The 15,741-nt window shown below is 42.1% G+C and overlaps 2 protein-coding genes and 1 non-coding gene across 3 annotated transcripts in view; 1 reads left to right on the forward strand and 2 right to left on the reverse strand.

The window, feature by feature from the left end:
- Positions 1-1,459: 1,459 nt before the first annotated feature.
- RPL30 (ribosomal protein L30) lies at positions 1,460-4,751 on the reverse strand. The gene is made up of 5 exons (XM_011237248.3): positions 4,612-4,751; positions 4,453-4,504; positions 4,044-4,189; positions 2,286-2,416; positions 1,460-1,558 (listed from the first exon to the last, which is right to left on the reverse strand). The coding sequence occupies exons 2-5, from the start codon at positions 4,471-4,473 to the stop codon at positions 1,509-1,511; spliced, it is 348 nt and encodes a 115-aa protein (XP_011235550.2). The 5' UTR covers positions 4,474-4,504; positions 4,612-4,751; the 3' UTR covers positions 1,460-1,508.
- Positions 1,736-1,867, reverse strand: LOC117803890. The gene has a single exon (XR_004628013.1). It is a non-coding gene; the product is annotated as a small nucleolar RNA SNORA72 (small nucleolar RNA).
- The window catches only part of ERICH5 (glutamate rich 5), a 34,067-nt gene continuing 22,811 nt past the window's right edge, over positions 4,486-15,741 (forward strand). The window contains exons 1-4 of the mRNA XM_019810377.2: positions 4,486-5,148; positions 5,660-5,766; positions 10,085-10,249; positions 12,391-13,247. Of these exons, the coding sequence (XP_019665936.1) occupies positions 13,190-13,247 (58 nt within the window). The 5' untranslated portion in view covers positions 4,486-5,148; positions 5,660-5,766; positions 10,085-10,249; positions 12,391-13,189. The remainder of the gene's footprint in view (positions 5,149-5,659; positions 5,767-10,084; positions 10,250-12,390; positions 13,248-15,741) is intronic.

A 15,741-nucleotide genomic window follows, 5' to 3' on the forward strand; every position in this document is an offset into this window, starting at 1 on the left:
TGGCTCTTAACCAGGAGATGCTACTTTGAAAATGTGGGGTAACATTTGGGGGTATCATTACAACATGGAAAACCACAAGAAATATCCTGCAGTATCCAGTCCTCCACAACAAAGAATTATCCCATGGAAAAATGTCAGTAGTGCTTCCAAATTGAGAAACACTGAGTAACTGAACAACCAGTAAGAAAACTAGTTGGAAACAGCTGTTCTTCAAATTTTATCTACAACCTCAATTAACTTCAGACACAAACTAAAATCATGTAATATTAACCCATTCCCTCACCTGTAAAACTGGGAATTTGACCCACCCGTGGTTGTTCCTTAGTGATCAAAAAGGAGTCTTATGACTCCAAGTTCAGGAAATACTAGACATGACATTGCGTACAGCGTACTGATGGCATCCTCATCTCCTATGTCTCACTCAGCTACTACCCAAAACTGCCTACGAGTTGAGTAAGATCTTAAGTCGAAAAGACACGGTTATTTCTGACACTCTTGCAGCCGGAGAGCCCAGCATAGACTGTGTCGAGTATACTTTACTAGCAACATTTGACTCGGGATATATCTAAGTCAGTATTTTTCCCCAAATAACTCCTGAAAATGTCCCAAAGGAAATAACAGATGTGGGAAAAGGGTTCCCATCAGACGTATCTGGAAGATAAGAGTATGCAGTTTCCCAAATATCTGAATGCCAGACACACTTCACAGGGAATCTTCTAGGAATAAAATGACAGAAAACCAACCGGGCAACTGTGGACTTTGCACTCACTGAAGACCTGGGACTCTTCTGAAGCGCTCCGAGTACAGATCCTCTACCTCAACCACCACACCCCCTTAGGAAAAATCCTTCTGCATCGAAGTCCAACAGAACTGTTCTCAGACACACAAAATTTTGGGAGGGGAGTACGTTTTTCATTTAATCCTCTCTGCTATTCACATTTGTAGATTTAAGCCGGATTGCAAACTGCAACTCTGGTTAAATTCTGGGTATTTACCTTTGCTGCCTTTCAAACACACATATAAAATGCCAACACTATCAACAATTTTAAAAAGACTGGAATCTTTTAAAAATCTAGTGGAGGGGGGCGCCTGGGTGGCATAGCGGTTAAGTGTCTGCCTTCGGCTCAGGGGGTGATCCCGGTGTTATGGGATCGAGCCCCACATCAGGCTCCTCTGCTGTAAGCCTGCTTCTTCCTCTCCCACTGCCCCTGCCTGTGTTCCCTCTCTCGCTGGCTGTATCTCTTCAAATAAATAAAAATCTTAAAAAAAAAAAAAATCTAGTGGACGAAAGGAACTCTGCACTCCCTTTACAAAAAGGAAAACAGAAACTGGGACATATAGCTCTTAACCCAAAAGTCTTGTCACCACATCTAACTGCCTCGTCCTCTCAAATCCTATCTTCAGGAAGGTGTACGGAAACAAAAAGATATAAAGAAAAAAACTGCAATGAATACAGTGCTTTTACAACAAGCTGTGGCCAGTTTTATTAAAGAAAAATTTTGCGTGATTTACTTTTCACCAGTCTGTTCTGGCATGCTTCTGATGATATCAGAATCACCTAGAAAATAAAACACAATGGTTTTACAATTCATTTAATCGTAACTGGCAATCATAAACTAGCGATGGTTATCTTCAAAAGTTGTGACACTAGCTTTGCTGTCATTTCTCAAGGATGATCAGATCCCAAGAGTCACAGGCATTTCCCATATGAAATACATCATATAAATCAGGCTTAGTTTATCACCAGCATTGATAAAACCAGACCTAGGGAAAGAACTAGGTCTGGGGACACATGCATGGTCTTATTATAGCGAATGTTTAGCCTGCCCTGATTATTACAAAATCAGAACAGCGAGAATATTCGCGGTATTTTATGAATTAAAAACTCGTTAAGTTCAAAATATAACATGAACTATTTGTAGGCACTTGTTTTTCTCAACTTAATTTTACCTATCTGTTCTTAGGCAGCCAATAAGGATTCCTTTCTTCTACTATTTCACCTGATTACTCTCCCCCTTTATAATTTCACCTTTACCAAGGTCCTAAATTATTTAAGTGCTTCAAACAAAATTCGTTTCAAAGTAAAAAAATTTCATTTACAACAAGATCTATTACAATGTACTGATATTCATTATCAATTCTCTATGAAATAAAACTACACAATATCCCTTGCAGTATCCAAATTCTCAATATCTGAATCTAGGAATTGAAGACATTGGTATAGCAAAGAACACCTGTAATTACATTATAAAGGAAAAAATTATTCTATGAATTAAAAAACATACCTGGATCAATGATAGCCAGTGTGCATACTCTGTAGTATTTCCCACATGCTGTGCCCAATTCGATATTATTGCCACTGTAGTGATGGACACCAGTTTTGGCCAACATGGCGTAGTATTCTATTTCAGATTTCCTTTAGAAACCAAAAGACAAATAAATACCAAAACAAGTGAATGACAGATATAATGTTATTACTTTCGTCATTAGTTGTAATGTTGGTAAGGCTTTCCAACAGTAACTAAACCATTTGTTACTCTTTTAAAAAGTACCATATCCATTAGCGAATACAAACCATCGTTTCCTTTGATCCCTTGTAAGAAACGGAACATCAGTACGTATCTTCTGAATATCTATGTTTAAGACTGTAACCATGCTCACAGAAGAAAGTAGGATGTAAAGTAAGTATTTACTTACCAATTAGTAGTCACCACACACTTTACAGAATTCCACGACAACCTCTTAAGGAGTATGTACTCCATTTTTTTGAAACTAATGAATACATTCAGGCAGAATAGTAAGTGGAGGTTCCAGAATCCAAACCCATGTTATCTTTAAAAGATAAGCTATTTCTATTACTCTCTGGTGCTCTGAACCCTAGATGGGGAGTGATATAACTTACACAAAGCTAACATTTCTGTGCCAATTGAGTAGGTGGACATTAACGGGTCTACAAATCTGAAGAGAGTCCTAATAGAACAGTGTCACTACACAAAGAATGGATCCACAGACCAGCAGAAGTATAAGGGCTTGTTAAAAATGCATGTCAGGGGGCGCCTGGGAGGCTCAGTCGTTAGGCGTCCGCCTCTGGCTCAGGTCATGATCCCAGCGTTCTGGGATAGGGCCCCGCATCAGGCTCCCTACTCAGCAGAAAGCTTGCTTCTTCTCCCTCTCCCACTCCCGCTGCTTGTATTCCCTCTCTTGCTGCCTCTCTCCTCTCTCTCTGTCAAATAAATAAATAAATAAATAAATAAATAAATAAATAAATCTTAAAAAAAAAAAAAAAAGCATGTCAGGTCCCATCCCAAACCCATGAAATCAGAACCCACATTTAACAAGATTACCAGTAACTGCGCACATTCACATTTGAGAAGCACTGCCACAGAAAGTAAGCTTAAAGACCAAACCATGGGATGGGACGGAACACTTCCAGGAAAGTCAATTATGTACACACACACCCTATATAAAATCCTGTAAGCAGGTTATGCATTATCACAGAAAAATCAATGTGCTGTAGGGGACTGATCACATGGCTTATATTCTGCACGGTCCAAATTTAACATATTTTCCATACTAAGTTCAATTTCAAAACAGTGAAGTCAAGCAAAAACTTGGGGAACTAGGAACCTGCAGCTTCACAGCCAGTCTGAAGTTTTATCTTAGCCTTTCCACACTATAACGAGTTTGAAAAATGGAAGAATTTTTAAAGAAATGACCAAAAAGGCAGGACACAAAACACATGGAAAAACAAATATGTGTGCTTTTCTCAAACTTTGACGTTCTGTGGTTTCTACCCCTATGCCACACATTCTTCCCAAAGATAAGCTTAAACAATGAGAGAACACGATGGAGGGGGGTGCGGGGGGCATCAGCCCCAAACACCACGAAAGAAACCGTAAATTCTTCTGCAAGTACTCGCTTGTAAAACAAATTTTACATAAAACCAAGTTCGTACCACCCAGACTGGCCAAGTTCACAATCGTGGGTATTCATACGATCAATATACAGTGGGCGACACACACCCTCAAGGTTCCTTCAATTACCTCAAGGCTGGGCAGTTGTTGGCGAGGATGACCAGTTTCGCTTTGCCATGTCTGATCATTTTCAGAGTCTGCTTGTACCCCAGCACGTACTTCCCACTTTTCATAACGAGTTGGAGCCTAGAGTTGATCGACTCCAGCGACTTTTTCTACAAAGCAAACATTTAACACGGATCTTAAGGCCTTGTTTTTTAACCATCTCAAAAGAGCACCCAGCTTTCTGGAAGCCGAGCCCTTTAATAAAACTCGTAAGTCTAGAGTCATAAGTCACCGAGAGGGCCACTCGGTTTCCTCTCGGGCCCCTCTATGCCAGTGGGCATGCTGTCTTCCCAGTGTGCTCAGATCTGCCCGCCGGGGCCGAGACTCAGGCCTCCACGTGAATCGGCTTCCGGCCCTGGCGCATTTCACTCACCGTTTTCTTTGCGGCCACCATCTTCCTGCCTTAGATGCGGGACGGCCCCAACCTAGAACATACAGAGGACAGGACAGGAAGTTTAGGATCGCAGCTCCAGACGGCAACTCGCTGTGATCCCCACGTTGCCTAAACCTCGGCCCCGCGGAGCCCACTCACCAAAAGCAGCCGCCAAAATGGACGGGAGAGGGAAAGGAAAGAGTTCCCACAATGCAAAGCTCTTCAGTGCAAAGCCGACACATCGGAACCGGAAGTAAGCCGCAAGCGGAAGGGGCGGGGCAAGAAGAGGAGGGCCGCGGCTGGCAGCTGTGTGTACGGCTAGTTAGAATGGCGGTAGAGCTGTACGCTTAATCTTGTTGCGAGCCTTAAAGTTGTGTTAGTCTGTTGCTCCGAGCTGCGGACTGAGGAACCGGGGAACGCCGAACCGAGCGGGAGTTGGAAAGCCGACTGAGAGTGAGGCGGGAGGGACCATGGTCTTAGTGTCCTGAGCTCATCTATCCCGAAGCCGCGGGTCTTGGGGAGGACTCCGGTGCGCCTCAGCTCCTGGGTCTACCCTCCCGCGTCAGTTTCACGCTTCCGAAGCAGCTGTGCCCGCTCTCCCGCCCTCGCCCAAGTTGCCGGCCTCTCGGAGAACGGTGGAGCCCCGCGCTGACTTCCCCAAACTCACCTCTTTAGTGGCGGTGTGAGCGCAACCTTGTAAGCCGAATTTTCACAGAGAATAATAAACAGATCTAATTTACAAATATTTTTGTGGTGAACATTGGACCTTGATATAAATGTCCAGTGACGGATCTTCCAAAATAGCAAGCATAGCGTCTGCCACTAGTACCCAAAAAGTGTAAAATCGGACCGGTGGGTAAGCCGTCATCGTGTGTCAACTTTTAGGAATATATCCTACAGAAACAGTCACAGTTTCTCAAAGTCATGTGAACAAGGATGTTTATTTCAGCATTATTTTTAATAGCAAAAGAAATTAGAATCAACATCAAATGTTCATCATTTTTAATATATGTGTTTGTATATGCATACAAAATTAAAGTCTGGAAAGCTAATCATCAAAACCTAACACTGAATAAGGTATGAGGAGAGTGGTTGATGAGGAGAGGACATTTTTTACCTTACATATTTCAGTACTACTTGAATTATTTTACAGCATGCATTACTATGTAAAGTTCCTTTTTAATAACAAAGTGGTGATTTTAAATAGGTCTTGTGAAACACCAGTTATATCTGAAAGCAGTATTTCTGAAAGTATGGCTCCCAGATCACCTGATTCAGAATCACCTTGAATTATGACTCTTGGACCCCACCCAGGTATGTAGAAGAAACCTCTGGTGGGGCCTAGGAATCTGAGTTTAATATGCAGCTTTGGGGATTCTTATAAATACTAGAATTTGAGAAGTAAAGAACTAAAGAATGAGGGGCACCTGGCTGGTGCAGTTGGTACAGCATGCAACTCTTGATCTTGGGGTCATGAGTTTGAGCCCCATGCTGGGGGTAAAGGTCACTTTTAAAAAAACACAAAAAACAGGAATGAGATAGCCAAGCTGGGTTTGAGGCATTCCTGTTTAGGTAAAGACAAAAACTAAATAATGAAGCCTTATGCTTTTATATTGAGCCCTATATTTTCAAAGCTTTTTAATTTCTCTCAAAGTAATCAGGATAGATATTACCCCTATTTTAGAGATTAAATGATTAAAGTACTTGATAAGACTTTCCTGGGTGCTTTTTGTTATACGATAACAAGTTTCTGGTCCTTAATATATATGTCCTCGCTATACTTTAAAAATTCCAGCAATCTTACTATGGTTTTGTACTGGAAGCCAGAGAAGCCCAAAGCACTTATTTTATGTGTGAAACATGACCACAAAATGTTTGAGAATTCTTCTTAGGGAATCTTAACTCATTTTGCTGTATCTCTTTGGAGAGAGACTTAGGTTCTTGATTTTTCTATTTAATATCTGCATGACTTAGGACAAGTTGTCTAAACTCCCTAAGCCTCAGTTTCTTCATCAGAAAACTGGAATAATTCTACCTCATAGTATTGATGTGAGGATCCCAGTAAATGTAATGATGTATAAAGCACCTAGCATAGGGCCTTGTACAGAATAAATGTGCAGTGAATATTAGTTCTCTTCATCAGTCCAACTCCCATCTCCTCAGCCTTCCTACCACAGCCACCTGCCCACACCTAAAGTCTTTCACAATATTACAAAACCTATATACCAGGGGAAGAAACACTTACCATCACAGTCATATCTTTTGACTCAAGAAGAGTTTATAAAATTTTCCAAACTTGTATTTATTAGAGCAGGAATTAGCAAAATTTTTCTATAGAGCCAAAGAATAAATACTTTAGGCTTTGGGGCCATATGTCCTCTGTGGCAACGACTCAGCTCTGCCATAGCGCATAAGCAGCGACAGGCAACATATAAAGGCTGTGTTCCAATAAAATGTTTACAGAATAAAGGGGCTGGCCAGATTTGGCCTGCAGGCCATAGTTTGCTGACCCCTGTGTTAAAAGATTACTCTTACTATTATTAAAAATAACTGCTTTAGGGGCGCCTGGGTGGCTCGGTCGTTAAGTGTCTGCCTTTGGCTCAGGGTGTGATCCCGGCATTCTGGGATCGAGCCCCACATCAGGCTCCTCCGCTGAGAGCCTGCTTCTTCCTCTCCCACTCCCTCTGCTTGTGTTCCCTCTCTCGCTGGCTGTCTCTCTCTCTCTTCTCTGTCGGATAAATAAATAAAAAATCTTAAAAAAAAATAACTGCTTTAAGTAATGTCCTTATTTCAAAGAGATGTATGTTGAAATATATATGGATGAAGTGTCATGATTTATCTGCAACTTATTTTTGAATTGCTAAAATAAATGTAAATAAAATCTAAAATAAATGAAGGTAAACAGGTAGGTAGAGCAAATGCAGCAAAGTGTTAACGACTGTTGAATTTAAAGTGAAGGGTATATAGGTGGTGGTTGTACTATTCAACTTTTTGAGTTTGACAATCGTCATACTAAGAAGTTGGGAAATGTATATGCTTTAGGAAGGGATTCTGGCATTTAGATATTATTTTGTTTTTTCTGGATATCAGTCGGTAGCATGTCAGAGTGATTTTCCAACAGGTAAATGTGATAGAACAGAATTAACACAAGGCTTTGGTTTTCATTGACCAAAATTGCTGCTCCAAGTTTCTGAGAACTGCAGGCACCTGCATTCATTGTGCTTTTGGTTTATACTTGCTATGGGAATTAAAAGTGACAGGCTGCATTCCCTGTTAGAGCAAATGCTAACAAGTTCATCTGATATTCATTGGTTCGGTACACTGGGCCATCCCCTTATTGTTAAGAAGTTAAAACTATCATAGTCATTATCATCAGCTATTAGTTATTCAATGTCCAGATTAGGAAGTGGCCCATTAGTGCAGTTGACCCTTGAACAACTCAGAGGCTAGAGGCACTGACCCCCTCCCCCACCACATTTCGAAAATCCATGTATAACTTTTGACTCCTCAAAGACTTAACTACTAATAGCTTACTGCTGACCAGAAAATCCTTATCAATAACATAAGCAGTTGATTAACACATTTTTTATACTCTATCATATACTCTTTTTTTTTTATAAAGCCAACAAGAGAAAAGAAAATGTTATTAAGAAAATGATAAGAGAAAGTACATTACAGTACTGTACTGCACCGGAAAAATATCTGTGATAAGTGGACCCTCCCAGTTCAAATCAGTGTTGTTCAAGGGTCAACTGTAATTTGGAGCTCTATTTAACTCAACCTTTACATTCTTAAGTCACCCGGATATTAAACATGCTTAGAAATCTGGTGAAGAGAGGAAGGGATGGTGAATCTAAGTGCAAATATCCTGTAAACTTAATGAATGTTGGTCACCTTTCAACTAACTAAACACACATACACCGATACAAGAACTTGGAACCGTTAAGAGGACAATAATAAGGAATTCAAAATATTTCTTCTATGCCCCTCTCTGTTCAGACTGGGAATGCTCCTGACTGCACTGGATTAAAAGTAGGACAGAGAAATGGTTTCTCTTTTTTTTTTTTTTAACCATTTTTCCATCCAAGGAGAATATATTTTTTTATACTCTTGGATACAAAGAACCCAGAGTACTTCATTCACTAATTTACTGTGAAGGAGTGACACTTGGAATATAGAGTGATGTCTATAAATGTTTGTCTTTGAGTTATTTTATATTTCTTAGAGTCAGTTTTTGAAATTTTAGTATAAATGGGGTTCCTATGTTTCTAAGTGTCTATAATATGACATTTTACATATTATTTTCAATAATTTGAAAAGCCTGCCACGTACATGTACTTTTATCCTTTTTTTTTTTTATTAAAGATTTTATTTATTTATTTGACAGAGATAGAGACAGCCAGCGAGAGAGGGAACACAAGCAGGGGGAGGGAGAGGAAGAAGCAGGCTCACAGCAGAGGAGCCTGACGTGGGGCTCGATCCCATAACGCCAGGATCACGCCCTGAGCCGAAGGCAGATGCTTAACCGCTGTGCCACCCAGGCGCCCCATGTACTTTTATCCTTAATAAAGGTGTGATACGCAGGCTAAAACACCAATCTTTTGCTTTTAACTAGAACTTAATTAACTTAATACTGTGATACTGTATGTCATGGTGATCAGAAAATGTCACTGATATTAATGGAGAAATAAATGCAAATTTGGGACAACATCAAAACATGGGTATGTTGAAGAAAAATGATAAAAGGAGTCCTTGGAGGTGAGAAGACTTATGAACTATGCCTTCAAGATACTATACATCAAGGTAGTATCAGCATTTAAAATCACAGTATAAGTTATATTCAGGTATTATCAAAATAAGACTGAAGGAATAAGACAGGACAGGTAATTGCTAAGGAGAGTGGTCAGGGAGAGGGGAGGTAGGGTAAGTTTGTGTATCAGTCTAGATAATTAGGTTGTAAGCAACAGAAACAAACCAGCTCAGTTAACCATAAAACGAAAATTGTATTGTAGTTGACCAAACGAACGAGAAGCCTGGACAGCAAGACCCAGATCTGTGTATACTGGTCGTGGGAGAAGCAGTCCCATTTCTTAGTCACTGGTTCCAAACATACTCTGCAAACCATAGGGCAGCACCCCAACCTTCAAAGATGTTTTCTCTTGGCTGGTGCCATAACTGAGTGTTTAATGCGCCCCTCCATCATCCTACAGGTTTAGCTTTTTCTGGATGTGGAGGTAGATGAAAAGACCAGCAAATCATAGAAATTAACCTATTACCTTACCTGTCTCATAGTAAAGTGAGTTATTTGATAAGATATGATACTGAATGTAGTGTCTTGGTGTGACATGTCTTGATACTATCATGATGTGCAGGGAAAGCAAATCTAATCCAAAGTCTATTAAAGAAAAAATACCAAAGAAGTTCAATCACTCTTTCAACTGTTTTCAAAGAGGTCCTAATCACTCGTTCGTGAAGTGGCTGATAGGGCCCCTCAAGGTATAGGTTCCATTTCAGAGGCTTATAGTTGGTGACTCTTAGTGCTACTGGCAAACTGGGCACTCAGCCAGGTAAACCATGTTAAGTGGAGGAACATGCAGTTGAGCTCATGTGTGGCTTCTTTCTCTGTTCTTAGAGCCATTCTATTCCTGAGCCCATCGAGCAAGCATTGAGGTGGCCCGTGAAAAAGACTAACATCCACAGGACACTGGATTATTATTGATCGCCTGATTATAAAATGCTTCCTCTGAAGAAAATGGAAGAGACCATGGCTTGGCTGACAGATTATCTCCAAGGGAAAGTAAGATACCCCATGAACTCCTAAAAAATAGTTGTTGGAGAAAAGTGGGTACTGAACTGGGTAAGCCCTGGTTTCGCATGAAAGCATTAGGATTCAGAGAATTTCAAGTTAGTGTTTATATTTAACTAATCTGTGTGTTATTGCATCTCTTTTGAGGAAGAATAGAGTCTTGAAAAACTTTCATTAGCTAAGTAAAATTAAATGTGACTTTAACTTTTTTTTTTTTTAAAAAAAAGCATCTTCTGAAGTGGGAGCCTGCCCTGGACTGACTTGTGTCCCCTCCCTTCCCCATTCATATGGTGAAGCCTTACCCCCAGTGTGACTCAGTGGGGGGGTAGGGTATAGGAGGTAGTTAAGGTTAAGTGAGGTCATAAGGATGAGGCCCTAATCTGTTAAGACTGTGGCCTTGTAAGAAGAGGAAGCCCCAGGGGTGGCTGGGTGGCTCAGTTGGTTGAGAGTCTGACTCTTGGTTTCAATTCAGATCATGATCTCTCTCATAGGTCATGGGTTCAAGCCCTGCATTGAGCCCACACTCAGCAGATAGAGTCTGCTTGAAGATTTTCTCTCTGCCCCTCCCCCCACTCACTCTCTTTTGCCCTCTGTCTCTCTAAAATAAATAAATGAATCTTTAAAAAAAAAAAAAGAGGAAGTCCCCTCCCCATATGATGTCCCCATATGAGGACACAATTAAAAGGCTGCCATCTGCAAGCCAGAAAGAGTTCTCACTAGAAACCAAATTGGCCAGTACCTTGATCTTAGCCTTCCCGGGCTCCAGAACTATGAGAAATAAATATGTTATTTAAGCCACCCAGTTAATGGCATTTTGTTATGGCAGCCCAACTTATGAAGGCCTTTTGATAGCATTTATATGAGACATAAATATTCCCCAAATTTTGGCCTATACTGAAAGGTCCATCCATGTACCTCTCCCCCTAAACTTCCGTGCACTAATCAGTAATTTTTCTCAGAGACTTGGAATCCAGCCAAATCCTTAGCCACTTTCAAAGTACTTGTCTTTTTCCCTGGGGCACAGTAACCCTGGATAGAAGGTTAGGAGGAGAGTTATAGTATGTATTTGTAATGTTATAAAGTGTACTTCCTCAAAGATACCCAGTCTCCTCCTCATTCGAAGGGATTTATGAATTGATTGCTGGGCAGCCCCGGTTTTGTCAGGCCTACACTGCAGGAGGGAGAGGAAGAGGGGAGAAACAGAAGAGAAGTGATAAGGAAGGGGAAGAGAAGAGAGGTAGAGAAGGAAGGGAGGGAGGGAGACCTCTAAACACACCATAAAGACCATAGCTGTGTACCCCTATGACCCATATAGGGAAATATGTCAAATTTTAGGCAATTTGAACATCCAAATTAATAATGATGATGCTATGATCTGAATTGTGCCCCCCTCATTCATATGTTGAAGTCCTAAACCCCTGTGGTTTTTAATATGGCTGTTTTGGAGACAGGGCCTTTAAAGAGGTAATTAAGGTGAAATGAGGTTATATGCGTGGACCCTAATCCAATATGACTGGCATCCTTGTAAGAAGAGATTAGGACATAGATACTTATTGTGGGAAGACCATGTGCAGATACATGGTGAACACTGCCATCCCAACCAAGGAAGGGCCTTCAAAAGAAACCAACCCTACTGACACCTTGTTCTCTGACTTCTAGTCTCAGAACAACGAGGAAATAAGTTTTTGTTGTTTAAGTCAACCGATCTGGTACTTTGTTATCCCAGCTGTAAAAAACTAACACAAATGGTAACATGACCCATTGAATAATGTAAGAATTCATGAGTATTTACTGCTGTAAATACATGAATAATAAATGGAGGAAAAGGAAAAGTGCACCCTTACTGTAGATGCCAACTAATAAATGTAGAAGGAATAGTGTAATTAGAAAACCACCATTTGATAACCATCATAGTAATAACTGATTCCAGCAATAATATTAATGTATGCTAACAGTAGCAGATAAAAGTTTGATGAAATATAGGATATTAGTCTTAAAGTCTCTCCCCCTAAATTACCAGGAATAAAATAGTAACTTTTTTGGTGGCAGACTTGGCAGGCACTACTTTAACTTATTGATCAAGGTTAATATGACCAATAATAGAGCAAACTGACATGCTGTGCTCTCGATAGGACTTCGAACAACATTACATCGTGTATTCCAGCCAAAACTGCTTTGCCTGAAAACAATCATAAGGAAACACCGGACAAACCCAAATTGAGAAATATTCTACAAAATAAATGGCCTATTCTCTTAAAAAAGGTCAAGGTCATGAAAGACGAAGACTGAGGGAACTACTTCAGATTAAAGCAAACTACAGAGAGGCACAACAATTAAATGTAATGCGTGGTCCTGGATGGGACAATGGACCAAAATTGAATACGAGGTGGATTAAATAGTCTATCAACAGCAAACTTCCTCGTGGTAACAGTACTGAGGTTATGTAAGAATGAGACTGCCATCCAAAGCTAGTCTACCAATCAATAGCCACTGTCCACAGTTGCCTCCTCCCCTCCCCAGCTATTTAGTGATGATTCAGATGGGCCCTCCCAGCCCTTCGCCCTCTCTGGGATATTGTTCGTATCCCTGCTTCTGAGGTCTTTTCCCTCTCCTCCTTGACTGCACTCCCCACCTTCTGCTCACCTGGCTTCCTGTCCCTGTCCTCTCCTGCTTCCTAGCTCTCCCCTCCCTGGTCCGCCGGCCCCTTCCACCTCTGCGCCGCAGCCTTGCCTCCCCAGGTGTGCGCACCGCCAACCCCGCGCTCCGCTGTGCCCTTGCGCTCAGCACCTGCGGGTCCGAGCGGGCAGAGTTGGAGGAGCAGTCCCGCCGCCGGGGCGATTTGCGCGCGATTGCAGCTCCGGGCCGACCCCCGCGCCGGGTTCGGATAGGTGGCTGGCTGCGCTGGTTCACAAGGCCGCCCTTCTGCCCGCTATGGGCTGCTCCAGCAGCGCCCTCAACAAGGCCGGCGACGGCAGCAGGCTCCGCAGCGGTGAGCAGGGGACCCAGCCCCACCCCCGCCCGGGCATCGGGATTCGGGTCGGCTTGCTCCCTGGGGGTCCGAAAGGTGCGACTGGGGTCCGCCCCGCCCGGCAGGCGGCGGGCTGCTCGCTGAGGACTGGAGTGCACCCTGAACGCAGCGCGACTCCCTCTGGAAAACCGGAGCTCGGCTGCTGGACCCGCGGTGCGGAGGTCCCGCTGCGCCCAGGTGCGCACGCTGCCCGATGCGGGAGGTCAAGGGCTCGGCCCCGGGTTACCCTAATCGCCGGGTGATGGGGAGGTGGCGTTAAATCCCTACCGCGGTTGGCCGCGGGTTCCCTTAAACGGATAAATATTTTCCTGCCCTTACACGACGTGCTGTTTCATCTCCTAAAGTACGAACTTTCAGATTGTAGAAAGCTGCAAATTCACTGGGAACTGGGAACCATTAGTTTCTGTCTTAAGGAGAGACGTGATACTCGTTTTTCTATCGAGACCTTGCCCTCTAGTCCGCATTTCAGCATCAAAGCTGGTAAAGGATGTGGAGAGTACAGGTGGACGTTCACTCCATCAGGTAGGTTCCTGCACTGTTGAAGAGGTCAGATCTGCTTTCCCCTATCCTTGGCTTCAGTATTTCTTGACAAATATCCGGGTGATAAAATGTGGTCATCACCGAAATTCAACAAGTGTATTTTGAACATCTATTATGTGATAGCCAGGTGCCTGGCTGGGTGCTGGAGATACAAGTGACCCTACTTTTGGGGGTTAGGGGCCCAAGAGACAGGAAATAAACAAGTTAAATGATTAAGATAAGTTTCTAACAGTGAGAAGTGCTGTGAAAAGAGTAAAAACAGATTAATGAACTAGAGAATGACTGGGTTTTATGTGCCCTTCTTAGATTTTGAACGGCTAACATTTTTGACAAAGTTTCAAAGGTTAAGCAAATTCCTTCAAGTTATTTTGCAATGATATTGGAAGCTAACCCTAGGGGAAATTTTATATTCCAGTTAATTCCTTTTCAGAGATCTTCTTTTAGCACCTTGTGTTATTCCAATAACAGAAATGTCTTCCTCTGATTTTGAAGTAGAAAGCACGGGGTTTTCATGAATCCTGTTTCAAATTTCAGACACTGTGTCCTAGTCAGAAGTATGTTGTGTTGCAATCATTTTTGTGGTGTATGATAAATTTGTTTCTAATTTCAGTAGATAACAGAAAGCAATAAAAAGTTTGGAAATAGGCAGTCATTAAAACCATATATAAAAGTGATTCCAAACCCTTTGTCACTGACAACCATGTGAAGTGATGGAAAAATCCATTCCTAACGTACAATAATTGGTAACCTTTCTCCTAAAGAAATGAAAGCCTCTGTACCCCAAACATGCTCTCAAGAGACCAATGCAATAATAATAATAATAATAATAACAATAATTTAAAAAATTTTTAAAGAGGCTAGTACAAGGAGCAATTTCTTTGATGTTTCATTTTATTTTATGAAATCAGGTAGATTTTGCATTCTGTTCCATGATAAATCCTTGTTGGTTTCAGTATGAAAAACTGAGGAAAACTGATGCTTCAGGAAGATACACCGTATTTTGGTTTCTCTTTTCCCTTTCCATGATCCCAGATACCTCAGGAGTAGCATACTGATTTAAAAAGCAGAGCACTACAGGCTCTTGGATGGCTCAGTGGGTTAAGCCTCTGGCGCTTGGTTTTGGCTCAGGTGGTGATCTCATGGTCCTGCTCTCATGGGTTGGGAGATAGAGCCCCAACTTGAGCCCTGACTCAGGCTCCACACTCAGCAGGAGTGTGATTGAAAAGGCTCACCCTCTGCACCTCCCCCCATGCATGGGCGCATGCACTTGCTCTCTCTCAAATAAGTGGGGGTGCCTGGGTGGCTCATTTGGTTGAGCCACAGACTCTTGATTTTTGCTCAGGTCATGATCTCAGGGTCCTGAGATGACCCGCATGGGCCTCTGCGCTCAGTGGGGAGTCTGCTTCAGGTTTCTCTCTCCCTCTGCCCCTCCTGCTCACTCATGCTCTCTCTAAAAAGTAAATAAATAAATCTTAAAAATATGGAAGTAAATCTTTTTTTAAAAAGCAGAGCACTAAATCATCTATAGATTTTTTTAATTTTTTTTAAAGATTTTTATTTATTTATTTGACAGAGAGAGACAGCCAGAGAGAGAGGGAACACAGGCAGGGGAAGTGGGAGAGGAAGAAGCAGGCTCCTAGCAGAGAAGCCTGATATGGAGCTCGATCCCAGAACTCTGGGATCACGCCCTGAGCCGAAGGCAGACGTTTAACGACTGCGCCATCCAGGTGCCCCTAGATTTTTTTTAATTTTTTAAAGAATTTATTTGTTGGAGAGAGAGAGAGAGGGAATGTGTGTGAGTGGGGGAAGGAGCAAAGAGAGAGGGACGGCAGACTTCGTCCTGAATGCGGAGGCAGGACTCGATCTGAGGACCCTGAGGTCATGACCTGAGCTGCAATCAAGAGGCAGGAGCTCA

This window comes from Ailuropoda melanoleuca, chromosome 9 (genome assembly GCF_002007445.2).
Source record: "Ailuropoda melanoleuca isolate Jingjing chromosome 9, ASM200744v2, whole genome shotgun sequence".
In the NCBI taxonomy this organism is placed as follows: domain Eukaryota; kingdom Metazoa; phylum Chordata; class Mammalia; order Carnivora; family Ursidae; genus Ailuropoda; species Ailuropoda melanoleuca.

Excerpts from the sequence above, each read along its gene's own strand:
- RPL30 (XM_011237248.3), bottom strand. The coding sequence starts at position 4,473 with ATGGTGGCCGCAAAGAAAACG. Across the intron at positions 2,417-4,043 it reads AACAACTGCCCAGCCTTGAG|GAAATCTGAAATAGAATACT; the intron begins GTAATTGAAGGA and ends TGGTTTCTAAAG. Across the intron at positions 1,559-2,285 it reads ACTGGCTATCATTGATCCAG|GTGATTCTGATATCATCAGA; the intron begins GTATGTTTTTTA and ends TTTATTTTCTAG.